Genomic DNA, 24,524 nt, shown 5'->3' with positions numbered 1-24,524 from the left:
TGTATAGTAAACTAGGTTACTATATTGGCTGTGATAACCCACAGATAATCTGTTGTATAGTAAACTAGGTTATTATATTGGCTGTGATAACCCACAGATAATCTGTTGTATAGTAAACTAGGTTACTATATTGGCTGTGATAACCCACAGATAATCTGTTGTATAGTAAACTAGGTTACTATATTGGCTGTGATAACCCACAGATAATCTGTTGTATAGTAAACTAGTCTTATCAGTTATGATAATCCACAGATAATATGTTTTAGAGTAAACTTGGTTATAACAGCTGTGATAATTCACAGGTAATTTGTTGAATAGCAAACTCGTTATAATCAAGTGTAATAATCCTTAGATAATCTGTTGTATTTTAATCTAGTTATAATCAGCTATAATAATCCACATATAACCTGTTGTATTGCAAACTAGGTAATTTTAGCTCTAATATTTCACATGTAATCTGTTGTAAACTAAAAACGTATATATCAAAGAGTGATATTTTATGCTGGTTATTTTAATTATATGCATTCAGACAAGACTTGCAACAATTTCCGGCTCATTTTACCCTAAGGACTGATGAACATATGTCATATCATATGTATCTGTTTCCCCATGACGGGCATCCTTTTTAGCTTCCCTGGCCGTAAGTGCCAAGTGACCTGTAGGGATACCGTGGCCTCTGTTGTCCGTTGTCTGTCAACTTTTACTATATATTGCAAATATTCATGAAGGCCTGAGTGGATTGCAATTAAAAACAGTCTAAAGGTTCCTTCGGTGAAGGGAAATCAGTTTTGTAAAAAAACAGTGGGTCTTGGTCCCCTGAGGTCAGAGAGGCAGGATCCAACAAGGAAGATCTCTGAATTTCTTTAAAACCTATCTTGTTCTTCAGGAAGTGCAGGATATTGTCCAAAATTGGTCTGATGCATACTTGAGTGAAGGGAAATCAGTTTTGTATAAATGGTGGGTTTCAGCCCCCTGGGGACATAAGAGTGGGACCCAATGGAAAATCTAACCCTCAAGTAGATTTAGTTCACTTTAATATCATTCCATTGCACCATCAACAATTCATTTGGATCTTTGAAACAGTTTGATCCCTATTGGAATAGCTATAGCATTGCTGAACATCAGGAGATAAACACATAGCTGATAATTTGTCCTGGGGTCTCGTCCCACCCCAGGACAGATTATATCTTTGAAGCCATTGAGATCATCATCCCATAACTTCATAGCATCGCTGGATTTCAGGAGATGAACAACTGATCTCTGTCCCCACCCCTAGGGAAAAGCTGTATCCATGGGATGAGGCTAATCAGGGCCTAACATGGGAAATAGAGCAAATTGTTTAAAGTCTTTCTTTTTGTAGAAATGTCAGGACTTTTTCCCAATTTTTGATCTGAAACATTGTTTGAGTGAAGGAGAATCTTTTTTTTTTAAATAAATGGTGGGTCTCAGTCCCCTGGAGTGGGAAGGCTGGTACCCAATAGGGGATATATAGCTAATGCTGTAGAAATGACAATATTTTGTCTTAATTTGGAAGGGAGGGGTTCCATAAGGGAAAACTTGCAAAACCAGGTGAGTGGCACAGGTCATGTAGGCCTCTTGTTCTGTTCAGGATTATAATATATATATAGTTACGTGACTATGTGAAAAATGTACACTAGATACCCAATGATACAGTAAATCATTTATTTTTCAAAAACTGTTGTTTTCATGTGATATCAAACCATTTGTCTGCTACAAAGAACATTTGTTATGGTTAAAAAACACATGACAACATGCAATGATATGTTATAATATAATGTTATGATACTTTTATTGAAATTTTGTGCCAATAAGATCAGCCAGTTGTGTATAAACTTGACATAAATATCACATTTTGTCTTGTTTTCTTCCAGAGTTATGTTCCAGATCCGTTCAAGTTACGAGAATTTGTTACATCCACCCCTCCAGGGAATGAACGTCTCTTCTGTACGATGGTTCGTCACGGAGAGGAGACATCTGGCGGCCATTATACACTGTACTTAGAGTATCTTGGAGGTCTCATCCCGCTTCTGAAGGGCAAACGTGCCAGTAAACTAAGGCCAGACTTTGTCGTTTACGATCCGAAGATTAAAACAAAGACTAATCCTGAGGGTGAGAATTTGTTTTGTTGTGTGAAAGCCTCCTCTGTCACTGTTTCCATTGTGACACGGGGGAGATAATTTAGGTACTGATGTCCAATCTTGCACTGACCTGAGCTCTGTTATAAGGACCCTACGTACCATGTAATGGTGTTAACAAGAGGAAAATTAGGTCAAATTCTTATTCACATGTATATATCTAATTATCACAGAAAGGCTGATTAATTCTTCATAGTGTTCATTTCTAGAACCATCGAGATATCTGCAGCAATGGTAACCATGCTCTTGACATATTTCTTAAAAATTAGAAGATTTGTAATTTTTTTTTTATTGTTATGATAGGATTTCAAATACCAAAAAGAAAAACTCTACCACCACAGATAAGGGCTTTTAAGTGTAGAACATACTGCAATCAAACTTGTCTATAAAGGCCTTTTAAAAAAGTTACTTTTATAGGCATGTGACCTCTCTATAGAGGTTTGAGAATAATTGGGTAACAATTATAGGAACTATGCAACAGAAACGCCTCAACACAAGCAATCAGTATAGATGGTAATTCTTCAATAGAATGGTTTCCTTGGGGAATAGAACTGAAACAAGTGGTCTTTAAAGGCAGGTAGTCGTTCTATAGAGGTTTTATTGAGAACCATTTAACTATATTTTAGTCTTATTAACAGAGCACTGGCATAAGAATATAAGGTTGGATGTGAAAACATGGGAATTCCAATTTATTTATACAGAAGGTGTTGCCTGTGATGGTCTTACTGACGACTGAAAGTTCCACACCTAAAAGGCTCACCACATTAGAATTAACGAGTTAGTGCCTGACGGGAGACGTGACTGATGGTTATTTACCGAGGGTCATGCACCATTTTCTTGACTAACAACCCAAATCTATTTTTAGACTTTCTATGGAGTCAGTGTTATTATTAACAAAGTGTTAAAACTACATACAGAAACTAATTGAATGTAAGGTTTGTAAAAAAGGTTTGATACTAACAGTACTACTAATGAAACGAAGTTTCGATCGATAAGTTGACTGAAGATAGCAGATATACGCAATATCCTTACGCTCATGTCTCATGGTGAGAAATTCCAGTTATACATCTGTGATGAGGAATTCTCTTGTTTTTCTGTGTCACATTCTCGCAATATTTTTTTTTTTAATTTCTGATATCATTCATTCCATTATTTCCAACAGGGAGCACTTTATCTTCCACTCTGTCTCTTCCAGTCTTTGATTCCCTTTCCCACCCACACAATCTCAACTACGAAGGTTTGTTCCGAATTCCTTAGCCATTGACGAGATGATTACTTTTACAGATTTCAGATTATTGGACTAATGCAGTGTGTTATATTGATTTGTCAGTTGTCCATCAATGTTGATATGGAGATGTGACAGTTCATGGAAAACGTCTCACAACCAATGTGGTCCTGGTTAGAAAATACACTTAAGATTAACAACATGGTTTAAAACAGTGTCGCAGAATGTCAATGGCTGTGTGATTGGCACATCACTCGTGGTGGCACCACAGTTTTATGTAATGTCAAACGTCTTCAAGTTTTTATTTCAAGGAAAACCAATTATGTTCAATGGCTTGAAGTCAATTGACCCAGTTCTTGTTCGGATATGTGTTAATACCAAAGTCAGTCGTGGTTGGTTTTTGTCAATTTGTGGAGTTTTGTTCTTTAATATCTCAACCTTATGGCATACAGTACAGTTTTGTTACAACTAAAACAAAAATTAAAAAAAAACAAAGAAAAAACACAAGTGAAGAACTATCAACTTCTAAATAAAATAAAGGTTTCTCAAAAACAAACCTTAACAAGCAAACAACACAATAAAAACGGTTACCAGATATCATGACCTGTTTATTGTGGAGGTAGAAAATTGATGTTTGTTTATTTACAAAGTTTATCTCCCCGTGAATAGCCAGGGTCATTTTAAGACAGGGTCTCCTTATAGTAGTTGGTGGCTACTTCACTGAACAACATACAGGAGGCCTGACCCATGCCATATAGAGCATTAAGGGTAAATTACCTTTTCTAAGAACACATAACAGAACCAGCCAGTCCATATCTCAGCTTTCTGAGGAACAGAATCTGCCATGGGGAGGGAGCCCCAGGCCATGCACCTTGGCCTTTACCTGAGGTTGGCTAGGTCTACACTTTATCAACAGATCTGTCGTGGCTCCTTATTGCCCGGGGTCATTTTGAGGGGTTGGTCAACCTTGTAGCCTGAGCTACCTCACTGAACATCATATGAGAAGCCTATTACAAGCAATCCAGATCAATTAGAACTAGCCGTTGAAATATTGATAATAATTTCATACAGTTCTTTAATCTGATTAAATCTTATTATTGATAGTACATATTATTGGTGAAAAATGTGTAGAACTGACTTTAAAGGACAAGAGATGCAAAATTCAGTTGTGATTAAATGTTTGATTGGGAAAGATATATGTTTATATTCATTTAAAATTTCATGAACACATATCTATTTGGGGACTTGGGAAAGCATGTTTTAAATTTTGTGTGTGGGTGTCAATATGACTTTTAATTATTTGAACTGCTGTGTTTTCCTCATGAAATTTCTTCACTCCAAATAACTTAATTAGTACATGTGAAAAAGGTGTCTTAACCATTTTTTTACAACCATTATTAATTGCACTATTCATAACAATGAACTCCTTAAGCAACTAATCCTCTTTGCAGCTGCCAACTGTGGTTCAATAATTATTTTTGGAAATGTGATCAACTCTTTTTTTGGAGCTGCACAAGGCATTGCCAGTGTGTGCACTGTCATTAATTACTTGAACTCATTCCTGCTAGTAGTTCCCTGGTATAAAAGTCTGGATTTTCCTTGTACTGGTCTTTTGCTTACGTAGGATCAGGTAGTCAACATACTGCTGTACAATGTACCTTATGTTTTGGACAAGAGCCCATGCCTGGTAGTAATTATATAAGCCCACACACACAGTGATATTTGCAGTTTTTTTGCATTTTAGTCCCGTACACAGTTTCTGAATTTGATGAGTTCCATTACTAAGAGATAGGGTGGATTCTCAAAATTTGGATGAATCCCGCAATAAAAGTATGAGTCCAGGACTTAGATATCTGAATTCCAAAAATAACTGCCCGCATATAAATATAGTAAAACAGTAACCAGTGCTAAAACTAGTATCCTATAATAAGCAATCCTGGAGGTTTTGTCAGAATTCTGTGCTAGTCCCTGGGGTTATTACTTACAAATAAGTCGACCACAGTAAAGACAGGGAGACTCTATTGTGTGTTGTTTCAGAATTTGTACTTTTAAAGATGCTGTCTGTCCATTACAGTTGCCAGTTAACACTGACCATGCTGCTAACCTATAATAGATCCCAGAACATAAGCTCCATGAGCATCACACTGACAGCTATTACACAATAGTTACTAAAAATACAACCATCCCACAACATTTCTCAGTATAGAAGGACCATTTAGCCATTTTGTAGTAATTTCCAATATCACTTGCTGACGAAGCTTCTTTGTCATACCTCTGGGAAATGGCGCTAATGTCTTGTCAATGGGATGCAAATAGGAAGTTGTGAGTGCCACGGCAAATCGTATCTTGAATATCAGTGAAGTCGTTTGTTGTGTACAACGATGATGCGGACAGATAACGCATTCTTTCCTGTCCTCAGATTTTCACATTTATATTTACACAAATTTTTTTTTGTTAAATTCAGCTGTATCACATTTAAATGTCTTAGTTTTCAAATGTTTTATTTTCAGTTTAGAAAGCTTTTTGAGAAGTTTATTTTCCTATGGGTCTACTTTATAGCTTCCGTTACTGTTAAAGAAAAAAAGGATAAGGTAGTGGTAAACTTAGTATGACTAAACAGACTCTAAACTTTGTAAAATAAAAGCACGTAAAAACACATTTGTGGATTGTTTATGAGCTAGTCCTATCAGATTTAGTAAAATGCTTTATATTTTTAACATTTACTGTAATATGAGCGAGAAATGTGTTGGAACTGGCTTGGAGCATGCTGAAATATTTAATGCTTTAAAGGCACAATACAAACTACAATCATATCTTTTTTGTTACTTTAATCTGTGAAAATCATGCCCATAGCTTCAACGGTGAATATAAACATCGATGGAACATAAAAGAAATTCCTAATGTCATATAACTGAACAGAAAATATCAATGGGTGGGCTTATTATCACACATTTTCAAAGGATCATGGTAGATCAAATTGTCGAGATTGAAGGTAGAGATGACTGGACAACATCCATCAGAAAATATCAGTGAGATTTGTTTCCAATAAATTTTGTTGATATTTTCATGTTCATTTTTGAACTGGACTCTCTACTCCAAAGGAATTCATCTATAGACGACTACCACAAAATTAGAAAAAATTAAACCCAAAGCTGCATCTCATCTTCTGTGTATTTAAATCATTTGTTGAGATTTTGCAGGTTACAAGATATAGAATCCTGCCTCCATTACACTTAAATTGTTATCTTACTATACAGAACAATATAATACTGAAGTTTAGGAATGAAGAGACATCATTATCTTGAACGGTACGATGAAGCTGATGTCATACTTGTTTATTTTACTGTTGTTATCCTTATATCCGGTGAACTCTGTTGATTCTGATACAATGAAATCGGAGATGTAGCATTACTTGGTGGACTACTGGCCTACTTGTTTTCTGTTTTAATGGCAGTAGGTCAAGGACACACAAAACTTCCATTCAGCTCAGATTGAATCGGCACAGAAAAAAAAAAGAATTAATTCAGTTAGAAACTGTCAAATGTAATGAAAGCGTATTTAGAAGCATAACAGCACAGTGAGACAGATTACAAAGTTTCTACGGTGATAATGTGCTTGATGATGGATTGTTCGCAGTGTATAAGACTCCAGAAGATTATAGGGTTGGTCAAGTCAATCACCGTCTATCTCGTTTTCGATACATAATACAGTCTATTTATGAGATGTCATTCAGAATGACCAGTGTAAGCTATTCAAGCATTGTGTTCTGACTAAACTTGACAGTTCAGAGTTCTGATCAATAGCTACACAAAACTGTTCGATTGTAGTCATCAATTTTGAACTTTTGTTGTTAGCTATCCTTGCACGTTTCCAAGTGTCTAGACAACAGGGTTGGTATTTACCATTATTCTGGCCTTTCCACTTAAGTCTGTCCATCATTGTAATGTAGGGTCCGTAGGTCTGTCCATCATATACCAGGGTCCACTGGTCAATTATCATATTATTGGGATTCTTTGTCGCCTTTCTGACTGTTGAATTTGTCTACCTTGTTAACTTTATTTCATGTAGGGAACTTTTGATAATACGGAACATAGCCTGTAATAAGCCCAGGGAGTTTAAACACACACACCAAAAAAATAATCATAGTAAATTCTTAATCCTATGAGGGAGATGGAATTTACTCATTAATACATACCAACAGTTGTTGGCATTAACAGTAAGTTGTAGATGGGATTATTATCTGAAATGGACTCTTGAAGCAGTAGGATTGATAGTTTATAGTTTCAATTCTTCTAGGATACAATCTGAACAACCGTATAAAGGGCTTCAGATTAAGTTTGTTAAAATAAATCTTTTGTTTTTGTCTGCAGAAAACCAATTTTGCTTTAGTTGTACATGTATGTATAGTGTATGTTTCAGTTTCGACTAAAACCAAAACCCCACATTTTACTTTCAGCATGAAAGGAAGATAATTCTGATGGGTGATTAAACAGTTAATATTACTCTATGTTATGAAAAGGGAGGTAACCGTCACCGGTCATCAGAAGAGAGATAACTCTTGCATGTAATCAAAAGGGAGATAACTTTAATGGGTGCTTGAAAGAGAGAAAACTCTAAAAGACCCATTAAAGGTATTGTTGTAATAATGTATTGTAGCACGTAGCCATTATCTCAAACCTACATTGTGTATGGTACAGTTTGGTAGACAGTTTTCAAAAGCAGTTATGTCACCTGTGTGTTTTCATGTTGTGTTATTTTTTTCCAGTTGCCCATCTAAGTGAAAGGTATGTGGTCACCTGCCTGACCACATAGGCTTTCCCCAAATGTTCCAGTTTTTCTCTCACAAGAAGACCACTTGCAGGTTTCAATCCCTTCACTTTTAAAGAAAGAGTGAATTTCAGTGAATATGAGTTGCAAAATAGAAAAATAAAGTTTAAATTTTAATTTTTTTTTTGTGGAGGAGTTGGAAGGTGCCTGTTGATGTTACTGATTACATACTCTTTAGAAGTGAGCATATTTGCCCACACTGGTTGTAGTGGTTCTGACCATTATATAGTATAGATGTAGCAGTATGCTAACCTCGTTCATTTTATAGAGGAAACACAATCTATACCATCTCTCAGACATCACACACACACTGCCTTCCTTCCTGTTACAGATATTCTGAGTCTCTACAGATAAATCACAAGCTGTAGTAGTTAGGGTACCATACTTAATAATTCTGGAGGTCAGATATTGGCAAAACCATTTGGCCTGCATTCTGTAAGTGGAGCAGACCAATAAAATCACAAAATTGATAGTCATTCATTCTTTCGAGGACAGGGGACGGGGGTGGGATTCCCAGACACAGTCATTAATTTCTTTTTTCCAGTTTAAACATCCTCAAGATTCTTGTTACTGTCCCACTTTCAACATAAAATGATACATTTATAAAAATATTGACAGATATTTAATATATTATATATTAGCATACATGCAGAACTAAAACTGAAGTCTCTAGAAGCTGGCGAAAACTTCTAGATATTATATGGAAAATTATTGCATCATATTTTAGAGCATAAAAATGAGCAACCATGTTTCATTTTTTTTCATTTCAAGGTTGAATTCATGACAAAATAAAAATCATCATAATCTTGATGTCAAAGCTTTTTTTTTTATTATTTATTGATTTATTGAAGTGTGTTTATGCTTTTAGGATATTTCAGATTCATAGTAAATTGGTGGAATTCATTTTTCAAGCACTTTTTCAAAACACCAATTTACAGGTCAAAGGTAAAAAGCTAAGTCAAGAACTAAGTTATGGTTTTCCCATACAAAAGAATATAAATCTGTGAAGAATTTTTATGGCATATGAATGTACTTCATTGAAACTTGTGTTTGAAAGAAATTTTCGGGTTTTTTTTCATCATTTTCAAGGGACAAGAACACTATTACTCTTGGGATCAAATTGTCAGGGTCGGGGTTGTAAAGTGGCTTGCTTCATGAGTGTCTGATGTAGATGTGACCATTCAAGAATAACTTTAAACTCAACTGCTTTTTATTTTTTTGATTGGTGTTATAATAATGTTACCCTAGCTGGCCCATGTTGGTAATTTGAATTGAGATGATGGATTTATGCATTTTATCATTCCGCATTCCCAAACATTTATGGATTTACTATATTTGATATCAGTCTACATGTGCTGTGAGAGATCTTCTCTGCTTCCTGTCTCTCCACGATTGATTTAGCTGTGTTGCTGATCTGATGTAATTGGTGCTGTAATTGGGTCCTATGAAACTCTTCCAATACGTAAACACATGTTTTACACTGTAAATCCAATCCTATGAATACAAGGACATTAGAATAAACCCAGAATTGATACCACACTTAGGATCAAAGGTGTTTTATTAGCCCTGAGGGTATGAAACCCAATAAGTTTTCATAGTAGCTTTTAAGGGGAGTGGGAGGGGGGAGAGGAAATCTGGTATGGTATTTATCTGGCAAAAAGCTGATGTCTGGTAATAAGCACATCCATGACAAGCCCACCCCATTCTTTCAGTCCGCTTTTATAAGCCCACTATTGATGTGCTCTTAAAATTGATCTTCATCTGTGATCTGTCCATCATCCATTTGTCTTTCTAGAAGCAATTCTTTTTATCGCAATTTCTTTAAGAGTCTTAGACATATCTTTCTTCAATTTTATACATAGACTCCCTTCAGTCCCTAGTTTTGCAATAGGAATGGTCAAGGAAACATAATGGCAAACAGGCCATATAAGATTTGGAAAGTTGAAGCTTGTTGTCACTGATTCTTAAGAAGTAGCATAGTATCTTTCTCAGACATCAATTTTTTACTTCCAAAATGGCTGATTTTGAAAGTTTGCTTTTTATCTCTGTTTCTGAATAAGTACTAGATGGATCATTCTCAAATTTCATGTGCAGGTTTTTCTTACTCTCTAGTTATGTATTGCTTGTTATGGGACAGAGCAGAATAAAACAAAGTTGGCCAACAGGTAATCATCTTGGGTTATGACAGTTGTACATCGTTATCATCATGTCTTGACGTTCTGAATGGATCACTTTCAAGTTTAATACATCTTCTCAGTCCCTAGGGGTGCGTTTTTGATTTCTGAAGGGATGGTAATGCAGAGAAAATAAGGGAAATGATACCATTGATAAAGAACCAATAAAGATCTGTATTGATGGGTGCCAAGATCACATACTGAGTCTTTCGTCATGTTCAGAGTTGTCAGCATTGTGGAATATCCATGGAAAAAATTTGCACTTACTCATTAAGCTTCCAAGCAGTATATGATTATAAATCTCTGTTTCATCAAACATTGAAGAAAATGCTTTTAAGCACCCTTTCTAATATACTAATATTTCGAAAATTGTGAATCAAATTAGAAGATGTAGCGATTATTAATGTCTAAATTGAGAGCTAAGGGTTAAAAATTTCTTTCCTAAAATTAGGACTGGAAATATGGAGTTAAGAAGGGTTAGCATCAGTACCAGTTTTAAAAGGTAGTTCACTATCAAGATTAGAAATGGACAAGAAAAGGAAACTGCATTTTCAAATGTTGTTATTGATTTGTAGGATGTTTGATATATAAACGACTAACATGTGAAGAAATAAAAGTATTTTATGTGTTAGTTTGTCTCTGGAATGGCTATCGATCAATGGACAACACCACCATTACAGACGGAGCCCCTGAGTGATGTCCAGTCACTTTGCCTGCAAAACCATCCCCATTATCTATTGTTCTGTCTGTTTCTCTCTCACAACAACATTTTACAGCATTCCTTTGTTACGTAAAGTTGTGTTTGATTCAAGGACAGATTGCACGATTGTATCTCGCATGAAATGTTAGGAGTAGTTGAATACTTGTAAAGGTTCAGGCACTAGATGCAGAAATTTAGCGTTTGGTTCAACACTTTGGGACATCTGACAATAAAATAACATGGTACACATATCTACGATTGCCTGTAAAACAGAATACTTACTGTTGTGAATGTTATTTTCAGGTGGCACTTATTTTGGAAATAATTGTCGTACACCAACAAAAAGCAATTGTAATCAATGAATTTATATTTTAGCACATTATCTTTAGCCCGAAAAGTGTTAGAATAAGATTACATGTACTGCGAAAATATGTATGTCTATAGTACCAAGAAGATAAAAGCAGTAGAGAACCTTGAACCATTCCAAGTTTACATGAAAAATACAAATAGATTGCTTTAAGATTACTGTTAACCATAAAAATTGCATCCCTGTAAAAAAAAAAAAAAAAAAAACAATTTTTTTATATTCTGTCAAAATTACATCATCACTTTTAAAATTTTCAGCAACCAATGGAAATGCTCAATATGAGCCTCAATATGAAACTGATTCTGACTCTGACAGCGACATTTCAACAGATGGATGTGGATCTCCCAGAATGCAACGCAAGAAGAGGCCAAAACAGTTTCGAGCTGCCAAAGTTGAAAGATCTATAACATTCCGAACCCTTGATGAACTACTCTATAATGACAGTCTACCAGAGGTTTGTTCTTATAAACTCGAAGGATATTCTTCCCAAGAAAATATCTAACTTTACCACAACTCTACATTTGGTGTAAACTGAGCCAAATACAGACAGCTAAAGACCTATTGTAGGAGAGTTTTGTTTCAAGTTTCACCCACCTCCTGCCTGATGGCCTCAGCAGAAATACAAATACAAGGAAATAAAAAGTTATACTGTGTTTCCTTATGTAGTTCATAAATTAAATTTTCTGTGGTCTTTCATTTTGGATAACTTGTGGTGATATTTAGGTACTCAAAATAATCCCCCTTTTTGACCCCAGCACACTTGATAGAAATGAGACATCATAGGATTTGAATGACGCAATCAAACCCACTTAATTCTAGGATATTGTGGTAGACAAGAAGATACTACAAATTGTTCCTTAAGGAAAAAAATAATAAATAACAATTCACATAAATATTATCTTGAATACATTCCATACTAGTGACAGTAGAACCATATGCTGTTGTTGTGCATTATGAATTTAAATGAATATTACCCATTGTGTCACAGAAGCATATAACTGATAACATGTTGACATGAGATTGTGTTGAGGACAATGTATTTGTCAAGATGAAGATGTCAATGACTTGGTGATTGTCATCTGCAGAACATGGTCATAAAAATCTTCAATTCATTTCTTTTTCATACAAGATTTATGACCAATCCTTATTAAGATAAAAACTTTCAAATTAATTTCATGACATCTCAGAATCGAAACTCATTTAAAATTCTGCTATATGTAACTAAAAATGTAATAAATATGGAAATGAAGTAGCTTTGGGCTCGAAATATGACTTCACATGATTTTGATTGATGGAGAAGTTGATAATAAATTTGGTCTTTTGTTATTTAAAGAGCTCCAAACTATTGGAAGTGACATCCAATATATGGGGAACAAAGTTCCATATCACAGGAACAATGCCATTCCTGCCTGAGGATCTAGGCCATATCCTCTACAAGACAAGTCTGCTTCATCTCCAGCCACGACAGATGACCATCACGGTCACCGAGATACGTAGTGATGGACAGCTTCTCAGCCGCGACCCCAACTTTTCACCAGCTCGGGCCATAGAGGAGGAGAGCGATCAGTCATGTATGTTTGTTAGGTCAAAGGGCAAATATTTAGCAATCTGTTCCACTTTCAATATTTATCCTAAAAGAAGCCCAGGATTATTGCAGAATAAAAAATGATGATTTGAATAAATGGATTTGGAAGACATAAATAAATTTTTAGACTATGTTGTTGATGTATTTTGACTTCCATTAGCCACCATTTGTTCCATTTGTAACCTTACTATCCATTGACCATTTGCTTGTCCACATGGTATCAACTTTGAACACTTTTTTGCAATTAGCCATACCATTATGTAAATGAGCATGTATAGATTTCATGGCAAGAGATTAATAACTAATTCTCTTGGAAAAGTCCTATTTACAACATTCAAATCAGTGACTTTGACCTTTCATCCAGGTCATTAGTATCAAAACTTTGAACCTAAAAATTGTTCCTGCTATCAAAACCATGTGGTGAAAAAACTCTTCAGAGAACAGCATGTATTACTGAAATATGAATTTTCTGAAATGAAAAGCTTTCGAATTGTTCAAATCATTCAAATTAATTATTATCATCTTTCATCCTGTCCATGTTTACTGATAAATAATGTGATTTTTTTTCTAATTGTATTGGAGAAATGACTAAACAGCTGATATTTTATTGTGTCATTTTGCAGCTTTTGATGAAATGTTGTATGATGGTGGGGACTACTGTCATGACGAAGGGATCCTTGTTGTCACAGAAACAGCTGTTGCTGGCAGCAACAACAAAAATCAAGTTGTGGTCGATGTGCTTCCATCCAATTCTTCAACCAATCACAGTGAAGATAACAAACCCTTCTTGGACCTGATGAGTGAAAGTTGCGGCATTAGTAATGTTTTAGTTGGTACGGAGCGACCTTCAAGGACGCCAAACATGAAAAATAGGTCACTGTCACCTGCTACAGAATCTCTTGCTCAAAACAATGCCTTTAATTGTGACTCCAATGCAGTGCTCAAAGATAAATATGTCGGCCAAGGGGCCAAGCCAAAGGTGAAAAACTTCCCTTTTTCCACAGGATCTCAAATGACAGAAGTAAACATTTCTTCTGCTTCAGAGGATGGCGGTAATTCCGAATTAAACCACAGTCCCACCATGAATGGTGTTATGCGAACAAGTTTACATAACGAAGTAGAAGACATAATGAAATACGATGAGGAAAACCGGTGGGCAGATCGTGCCAATTGTGGAATTAAATTTATTGATGATGATAAGGATTACAGTAAAACTGTGGAGACAAACCACGAAAATACAGTGATATGTGATTCTAGTCAACTGACACCAACATCAAACCTCACGTCAGAACATCAAAAACGTTTGTATCTCGCAGCATCAGAGGAATTACTAAAGGATGCTGGGAAAGATGTTTCCGAATTATTATTTGACAGGCGAGAAAGTGTTGATTCCTTAGCAACAGAGGATGATAGTGTTGATTTCATGGATTCGCACACCAATTTGACGGATAACGAAAGTATAACAAGCAGTCCTTCATATTCACCTAAGTCACACTCATGCAATCTCAAAACTAAGGATTTCTTTGGTGATGATGAACGCAGCACCAGTCTCCACAGAGATCCGTTTTCTATAAGCACCCCAGACTTCGAAATCAATCACAGTGCTTCTCTTCCAGCATCCCCTATCAGGAGAAGTCCGAAAGGGGATTCTCCAACAAGGAAACTTCGAGAGGAAGTTCTTAAAGGCAAATGTAAACATTACAGCCCGATATTCAAACGCAAGTCAAAATACTCTTCAGCTCAGTTGGAAAGTTCCGATGAGGATCTCTCATCGTCTGTGGAGGAAATCCGTTTTACTCACAATTATAAAAATCTAGAATCATTCCAGAAGGCTCAATTTAAACAAAAGGTAGGTTGAAGATTTACATGAAAAAAACTGTACATTGAAACCTATAAATTTGTTTTAATTGATCAGGATGTAATGTTATACATCTTCACACTTTTTCATACATTTCTTGTTTTGTTATGTATATCTCACATCATAGATGCAGATAGAGGAAAATTAATTATAGATTGTATGATTCTGTTTATTTATTTGAGAGCATATAGTATTAACCAGCTTCATGTCATCCTATCCTTTCTCATCATGTCACATTCCACATAGCTTGAGAACTGCTCAACAGATTTGGTTAACCTTAGTATCATAACTCCATGTTCTACATTAAATATTAAGATAGCCATTGGTTAAAGTTACAGGGTCAAAGGTTACATTTGACAACTTCATAATTCATCAAACGATATGCAAATGAGTTGGAGCATTCATTTGTTACTGACATTTTCTATTTTAAATCGTTATAGTTTTGATTAAAATGCTATTTCTCTGAGGGATATCAAATGGAGAACATGACAAAGTATAAAGTTATGGCTAAAAGATGTGGCTTGAAATGGAAAATGTTTTTGTTATAACTTTCTGTGAATAATTGATTTAGTAGAATGCTGCATGCAATATCACTTTAAACACTATTATCAATGAGTTAAAATGTATCATGAGGGATCTTTAGAGGAATGCTTGGTTTTTGTAGTTACGAAAAGTGCGACGCAAGAGTGAGGAGAGATCAAGCTTTCCACAGATGGGGATGCGACAATTTGTGATGCATAACAAGGCCCCACTCTGGAATGAAAACAGTCAGGTTTACCAACTGGACTTTGGGGGACGGGTCACGCAGGAGTCGGCGAAAAACTTCCAGATAGAGTTCAGGGGCCGGCAGGTGGGTTGGAATTTCAAGGATTCAAAGGCTGGCATGGTGATAAAGGACAGACTTATGGCTAAAGGGAGATAGTTTAAAGGTCATGAGGTCAAATTTAGGATGTTAATGTTTAGAAGGTCAAATTTAGGATGATAAATTATGATAAGAAAATTTCAGGAAACCAGTATATTTTATGTTTGTATTTAAAGTTAGGAGACCAAATTCTGGCAGGTAAAATTAAGGGTATTTATGGATAGCAGGCCCAGTTCAGGATATCTAAGGATAGGAGACAGGCAAGTTGTGGATGTTGAGGTTTAGACAGGACATTGGGTAATGTGTACAGTTAAGGAAACATGATCCACTTTAACTTATGTGACTAAAGGTTGATTCTCAGATTTGACATGAAGCTGTATTGGATTCATCTTCCCAAGCACAGGGTTTTCTGTAGGCTCTATGCAGCAAGAACTTGTGCTATAATCAGACCAACAAATCAGAGTGATTAATAGATGTTTTATGTAAGAGAGATTGGAATATTTAAGATTCAATGGAGAGAGATCGGGATATCAAGGTTAGAAAACCATTAGATATGAATGGTCTGTTAAATGTATGCTGTAATGCCTTGTTGTAGATCTACGACGCATAAAACTTCATTGATAATTGAAAGTGTTTTTTGTGTCAAGTTCAATCAAATGAATTGTAGAATGAGGTAGAATCTGTGACGTTTAGTAATTTTCAAACATTTATACCAAGAACCACAACTCCTGTGAGATGTCAGGTCATACTGCTAAATGATTCAAGGATGTCGAGGTCTTCTGTACAGCTGGAAATCTGGTAGTGATCAGCAAACTTATTAGGGTAGCTAGTGTCTTGTTAAGTGCTAATTACATTATTAATAATCTAATTAGAGAAATAATTGATCAGACAGAATTAAATCTGATGCCAGATCTAGTGATGTGGGAAAAGAATGAGACTGTGATTAAAGTGAAGAACATTTACGGTAGATATTCACTACTTTTATTTAGATAACATACTACAGAGTAGAACACTACTTTTGTTTAGATAACATACTACAGAATAGAACATTTACGGTAGATATTCACTACTTTTGTTTAGATAACGTACAACAGAGTAGTACACTACTTTTGTTTAGATAACGTACTACAGAATAGAACATTTACGGTAGATATTCACTACTTTTGTTTAGATAACGTACTACAGTGTAGTACATTTACGGTAGATATTCACTACTTTTGTTTAGATAACGTACTACACAGTAGTACATTTACAGTAGATATTCACTACTTTTGTTTAGATAACGTACTACACAGTAGTACATTTACGGTAGATATTCACTACTTTTGTTTAGATAACGTACTACAGTGTAGTACATTTACGGTAGATATTCACTACTTTTGTTTAGATAACGTACTACACAGTGGTACATTTACGGTAGATATTCACTACTTTTGTTTAGATAACGTACTACAGTGTAGTACATTTACGGTAGATATTCACTACTTTTGTTTAGATAACGTACTACAGTGTAGTACATTTACGGTAGATATTCACTACTTTTGTTTAGATAACGTACTACAGTGTAGTACATTTACGGTAGATATTCACTACTTTTGTTTAGATAACGTACTACAGTGTAGTACATTTACGGTAGATATTCACTACTTTTGTTTAGATAACGTACTACAGTGTAGTACATTTACGGTAGATATTCACTACTTTTGTTTAGATAACGTACTACAGTGTAGTACATTTACGGTAGATATTCACTACTTTTGTTTAGATAACGTACTACAGAATAGAACATTTACGGTAGATATTCACTACTTTTGTTTAGATAACGTACTACAGTGTAGTACATTTACGGTAGATATTCACTACTTTTGTTTAGATAACGTACTACAGTGTAGTACATTTACGGTAGATATTCACAATTTCTGTTTAATGTACTACAGAGTTTTACTTTTTACATAAGTTATTGGTAGGACAATTTCAGTACAACTAAATAATTCTACTAATTCTAGTGCACTTACTACTGATCAGTTAGCCATTTAAAGTAGATCATTCACCCTACTTCAAGTAGATATTTACTATTTCTTTATACCCTATGTAAGGTAGATATTTACTATTTCTTAAACCCTAGATAAGGTTGATATTTACTATTTCTTTATACCCTACATAAGGTTGATATTTACTATTTCTTTATACCCTATGTTAGGTAGATATTTACTATATATTGTTTCCAGTATAAGGTTGATATTTACTATTTCTTTATACCCTATGTAAGGTAGATATTTACTATTTCTTTATACCCTACATAAGGTTGATATTTACTATTTCTTTATACCCTACATAAGGTAGATATTTACTATTTCTTTATACCCTATGTAAGGTAGATATTTACTATTTCTTTATACCCTATGTAAGGTAGATATTTACTATTTCTTGTTTCCAGTAGAAGGTAGATACTCGCTATTTCTTTATACCCTATGTAAGGTAGATATTTACTATTTCTTTATACCCTATGTAAGGTTGATATTTACTATTTCTTATACCCTACATAAGGTCGATATTTACTATTTCTTTATACCCTACATAAGGTAGATATTTACTTTTTTTTATACCCTACATAAGGTCGATATTTACTACTTTATCGATATTTACTATTTCTTTATACCCTATGTAAGGTAGATATTTACTATTTCTTTATACCCTACATAAGGTTGATATTTACTATTTCTTTATACCCTACATAAGGTTGATATTTACTATTTCTTTATACCCTACATAAGGTCGATATTTGCTATTTCTTTATACCCTATGTAAGGTAGATATTTTCTATTTCTTTATACCCTATGTAAGGTAGATACTCGCTATTTCTTTATACCCTATGTAAGGTAGATATTTACTATTTCTTTATACCCTACATAAGGTAGATATTTACTATTTCTTTATACCCTATGTAAGGTAGATATTTACTATTTCTTTATACCCTATGTAAGGTAGATACTTACTATTTCTTTATACCCTACATAAGGTAGATATTTACTATTTCTTTATAGCCTATGTAAGGTAGATATTTACTATTTCTTTATACCCTACATCAGGTAGATATTTACTATTTCTTTATACCCTATGTAAGGTAGATACTTACTATTTCTTGTTTCCAGTATAATGTAGATACTTACTATTTCTTTATACCCTACATAAGGTCGATATTTACTATTTCTTTATACCCTACATAAGGTAGATATTTACTATTTGTTTATACCCTATGTAAGGTAGATATTTACTATTTCTTGTTTCCAGTATAAGGTAGATATTTACTATTTCTTTATACCCTATGTAAGGTAGATACTCGCTATTTCTTGTTTCCAGTATAAGGTAGATACTCGCTATTTCTTTATACCCTATGTAAGGTAGATACTCTTTATACCCTATGTAAGGTAGATATTTACTATATCTTGTTTCCAGTATAAGGTAGATACTTGCTATTTCTTTATACCCTATGTAAGGTAGATATTTACTATTTCTTTATACCCTATGTAAGGTAGATATTAACTATTTCTTTATACCCTACATCAGGTAGATATTTACCATTTGTTTATACCCTATGTAAGGTAGATATTTACTATTTCTTGTTTCCAGTATAAGGTTGATACTCTCTATTTCTTTATACCCTATGTAAGGTAGATATTTACTATTTGTGTTATACCCTACATAAGGTAGATATTTACTATTTCTTTATACCCTATGTAAGGTAGATATTTACTATTTCTTGTTTCCAGTATAAGGTAGATACTCGCTATTTCTTTATACCCTATGTAAGGTAGATATTTACTATTTCTTTATACCCTATGTAAGGTAGATACTCGCTATTTCTTGTTTCCAGTATAAGGTAGATACTCGCTATTTCTTTATACCCTATGTAAGGTAGATATTTACTATTTCTTTATACCCTATGTAAGGTAGATATTTACTATTTCTTTATACCCTACATAAGGTAGATATTTACTATTTCTTTATACCCTATGTAAGGTAGATATTTACTATTTCTTTATACCCTATGTAAGGTAGATATTTACTATATCTTGTTTCCAGTATAAGGTTGATATTTACTATTTCTTTATACCCTATGTAAGGTAGATATTTACTATTTCTTTATACCCTATGTAAGGTAGATATTCGCTATTTCTTGCCAGTATTAGATCTTATTTCTTTATACCCTATGTAAGGTAGATATTTACTATTTGTTTATACCCTACATAAGGTAGATATTTACTATTTCTCTATACCCTACATAAGGTAGATATTTACTATTTCTTTATACCCTATGTAAGGTTGATATTTTCTGCATAGTAGGGCATTTACTGTAGATACAAGAGCCGATTGATAAGTTGTGAGCCTTGTATTGAAGAAGATAAGCAGGGTTGCCCATTTTCAGTCCTACTATTCCCTGGCTACTAAAGGCTGAGGTCATTTGGTCAGTTTATGTTGCAGAGGTAGAGCTCTAAATAAACAAGGCAAGTAACTTTCGCAAAATGGACAAATTCGCTGTAAGAGCAGTGATTCAATATTTGCATAAGAAATGTCTAGCACCTAAGGATATCCATACTGATATGGTAGCAACAATAGGGAATGATGCCCCTTCATATGCTACAGTGAAAAGGTGGGTGGAAGAATTTTTAAGTGTGGCAGGCAGAGCCTTGGGGATGATGCCCGTTCTGGAATGCATGTCATTGTTGCAACCTGAGATATAGTCAATTAAGTCCATGATATTGTTCTGGCTACCAGGCGAGTTTCAGAAAGATACATAACCAGTACAGTTGGGATTTCACTGGAAAGATTACATTCCAGCCTTACCAAAGATTTTGCAATGAGAAAGCTCACAACCCAATGGGTACCAAGACTTCTGATAGTTGATCAGAAGCACAGCAGGCCAACTTTGTTGCATCCAAATCTAAGCCTTTTAGAGGCAGATCCTGTTATCTTTCTGCAGAGGTTTGTGACTTTGGATGAAACGTGGGTCCCAGAGGCCAAACAACAGTCTAAACAATAGAAGCATGCTGGTTCACTCCCACCACAGAAGGCAAAGACTGTTCCATCAACTTGAAAGGTTATTGCCTTGGTTTTCAGGAAAGCTGATGGTATTCTGAGGTAGCTTATTTGCAAAAGGACAACAATCCATGGCAGATATTATGCATCACTTCTTAGACAGTTATGAGGAAATATTAAACTCAAGCGTTACGGAAAACTTAGTAAATACCTTATGTAAGGTAGATACTTACTATTTCTTGTGTCCAGTATAAGGTAGATATTTACTATTTCTTTATACCCTACATAAGGTAGATATTTACTATTTCTACATAAGGTAGATATTTACTATTTCTTTATACCCTATGTAAGGTAGATATTTACTATTTCTTTATACCCTATGTAAGGTAGATATTTACTATTTCTTTATACCCTATGTAAGGTAGATATTTACTGCATAGTGGGGCATTGCTGTTAAGCCTTCTTCAGGTAGATATTTACTATTTCTGGTTCATAGGTAGATATTTACTATTTCTGGTTCACCCTAGGTAGATATTTACTATTTCTAATTCACCATTCTTAGGTAGATATTTACTATTTCTGGTTCATAGGTAGATATTTACTATTTCTAATTCACCATTCTTAGGTAGATATTTACTATTTCTAGTTCACCCTTCTTAGGTAGATATTTACTATTTCTAATTCACCATTCTTAGGTAGATATTTACTATTTCTAATTCACCATTCTTAGGTAGATATTTACTATTTCTGGTTCACCATTCTTAGGTAGATATTTACTATTTCTGACATACTGACTTGGTACAGAATAGACATTTATATTAGATACTCTCTAATTCTGGTATACCCTATTTTATGGTTTATAAGCTGCAACTTTTTCCCTCGTGGATCATGGGTTGTGTGGCATATACATGTATACCAATGTGGCTTATATATGGAGGTATTTCTGGTATACAGACTTGCTGCATAGTAGGAATTTATGGTAGATATTAACTATTTTTGGGACACTCTCTTTCAGATAGTTCTAACTTACCACAAAGTATAAAATTTTGGGTAAATATATATTGCAGGGCAGGCTAGCTATGGTTAATATCCTTTAATTATGCTTTGTTGTTATATATTTAGTGAAGAAGGGATTCGTTCATTGATCTTTTGATCACATTAGAGATGTAATAAACGCCAGGTAAAGAGTGTAATCACTATTCCATTTTTACAGACAAGGTTATCCTTTATTTTGGCTTTCATGCAATGACCCTTGGTGATTTGTGCGTATAAAACCCTGAATTTATCAAAAAGGGGTTACAGACAAGTTAATATGTACTGGATTAAGGCAGTCCACTGACAGAAAAATGCTGTGCTTACTGTATTTATCTGTTAATACGCTAATGACATGTAATAAGCCTATTCCTATCTTTTGAAGGTTCTTTGAATTACAAATCATTGGTATTTTATTGTCCTGTAATAAGCCCACTTCCTGACTTTGGGTAAGAATTAATATGTTACCACCTGGCTTATTGCGGCATAATTATGGTTGTAAAAAGAATATCTGCCTTTTATATCTCAATATTTTGTATAATGTTACAGTATGCTAAGTAATAGGGGTGTAGATATATCACTTTAATTTGAGGGATATAATCATAATGAGTTTAAATGGTTTCATCATTCTATGATATTGATAAATAGTGTCTCATAGAAATTAGATTTTTTTCCAGTTTATTTGTTTCTATTGCTAGTCTATATTAATTTTGCAAAGAAAATGTTCCTCATATTTAAGAATACATAATACCTTATCTATAATACCTTTCATTTTAGTTCCATTTCTCTTTAATTCTTGTACAATCTACTTGTATTCCACAAAGTTTTACCTATTGATTCCTGAGAAATGTTTATTCCTAGAGTTTACCATACTGTCTTTGTCATCAGAGATTGAAGAAATCATGCCTGATAATGGTAAGGAGACATGATACCTTAGTATGGTATGCATCTCCTCTTCAAAAGAGTTCCAAAACTGAAAAAAACAACTTGAACTATTTTGAGAATGAGATGTGATAACTGTTCAAAAATGTGTTTATTTCACAATTGGAAAATTTAGAAACTGTGAATTTTTCAATTTTTCAAAAATTAATTTTTGTTTTCCAGGTTATGCAGTTTGGTAGAATAGACAGTAATGCCTACACGCTGGACTTCCAGTATCCGTTCACTGCCATACAGGCGTTCGCTGTTGCCCTGGCCAACGTTACACAAAGACTCAAATGAAAAGCTCAATGTTCAAAAACGGACCTCGCAGTGAAGGAGATATGTGACATCACAGCAAACAATTACAGTTGTAATGTTGTAAAACCAACCGATAAACAGGAGTAATTGTCAGCGATGAGAGCCAAGAAAAACAAGGGGAGATCATTCTGAACCTTTTGTTCTAGATGGAGACTTCTTCTTGTGGTTGACTGTGTCCAGGTTGGGAGATTACATCTAGTAGTAAACAGAGACAGCTGGAGATCAGTCTCTTACATTCTGAGGTCCTGCCTACCTTTAACTTTGACAAAGAACTCAGCCTAAAGCTCAAAAGGGCTTGCAAGCAGACATCACTAGGAAAAAATTTACATAGATATCTTACTTTATGTTGTGTGGACATATATATATCTACCAGAGTAGAGAAACTGATGGTAAAGAGAATACTGCAACTTTGTAATGGACAAGAATAGATTGAGCATTTGAGATCCTACTTTGGTCCATTGTGTTGAAGTCATTCCCAATGTACATGGTGGAAAACTATCTCTTAACAGAGCTGATGATTTTAAGTTTGGATATGGATATGAATATATACAGTTTATCAGTGCAATATGACAACACATTATCTAGTGAAGTGTTTACTGATTTTCAGGGATTTGACGGTAGGTTCCAAGTGTGGAAAGGGAGGTAACTCATGTTTTATCCAGCAAGGCTGAAAGAACTGTTGTGTTTGAATTTTCTAAATTTACCTTCAAGTATTCCATTTCACTTAAATTGTTATTCTTTTACATTTTTTTTGTACTACTAGTGGAACATTCCAGCTTTCCCAACTAATCTGTAAAGACATCTATTTCTGCAGTTTACCATACTTCCTTTGCCTTTAAAGACCGAAGAAATAATCCCTGATAATCCTTAAGGAGACATACTACATTATCTCCAAAAGAGTTAAAAACGATAAGGAAATCCACCCATTTATTTATTTATTTATTTTGTAAATGGGTTGTGTTCACAGTTCAGATAGAAGTTTTTTTCCATTATAGGAAAAAAAATGTTCAAGGCAGGTAATTCTTATTCCATCATGTTATCAATGATTACGCAGTGTGGATCATTAATTATAAGTCATTTACCCACCGAGCAAAACTGTTGACAATAAAACTCAAAATTGTCCGAGGAATCCGGCCATTTTATCAGATGAATGCGGTTTAGATTAGCCTGTATCTAAAATATGGGGTTGAATGGGCGGCAGAATCTTCCAAGTTTTATGGAATCACAGTTGTCTTAAGACTTCAGTTTGAATGTTCTGTGGATTGCTAAACGGTAGGTTTTTCATAGAGGAATTATCTGCAAGTATCATATTATTGTACTGAATACATGTATTTGTGTATGCATGTTTTTCAAAATCCCTATTTGCCTAAAAATTGTATTTTCAGATAAATACATATCAGGGAAAAAGAAATTTGCAGTCAAAAATTGAAATAGATGTAATTCTATTAGAATATTCTTCTGA

At 34.4% G+C, this 24,524-nt stretch overlaps 1 protein-coding gene across 1 annotated transcript; it reads left to right on the top strand.

Annotated features, from left to right (window-relative positions):
* Positions 1–1,892: 1,892 nt before the first annotated feature.
* On the top strand, positions 1,893–23,410 carry LOC132564463 (tubby-related protein 4-like; the record flags this gene model as incomplete). The annotated part of the gene is made up of 6 exons (XM_060229115.1): positions 1,893–2,130; positions 11,707–11,903; positions 12,783–13,020; positions 13,658–14,883; positions 15,557–15,742; positions 22,928–23,410. Coding segments are annotated over 6 exons (2,202 nt in total), but the record flags the coding sequence as incomplete, so codon positions are not given.
* Between the last annotated feature and the right edge of the window lie 1,114 nt (positions 23,411–24,524).

This window comes from Ylistrum balloti, unplaced genomic scaffold, assembly GCF_031769215.1.
Source record: "Ylistrum balloti isolate Yb309-2 unplaced genomic scaffold, AGI_CSIRO_Ybal_v1 Utg372288, whole genome shotgun sequence".
NCBI classification, from domain to species: Eukaryota; Metazoa; Mollusca; class Bivalvia; order Pectinida; family Pectinidae; genus Ylistrum; species Ylistrum balloti.
Note: the sequence above shows the minus strand (reverse complement) of the source record. Positions and strands in the feature narration are given on the sequence as shown.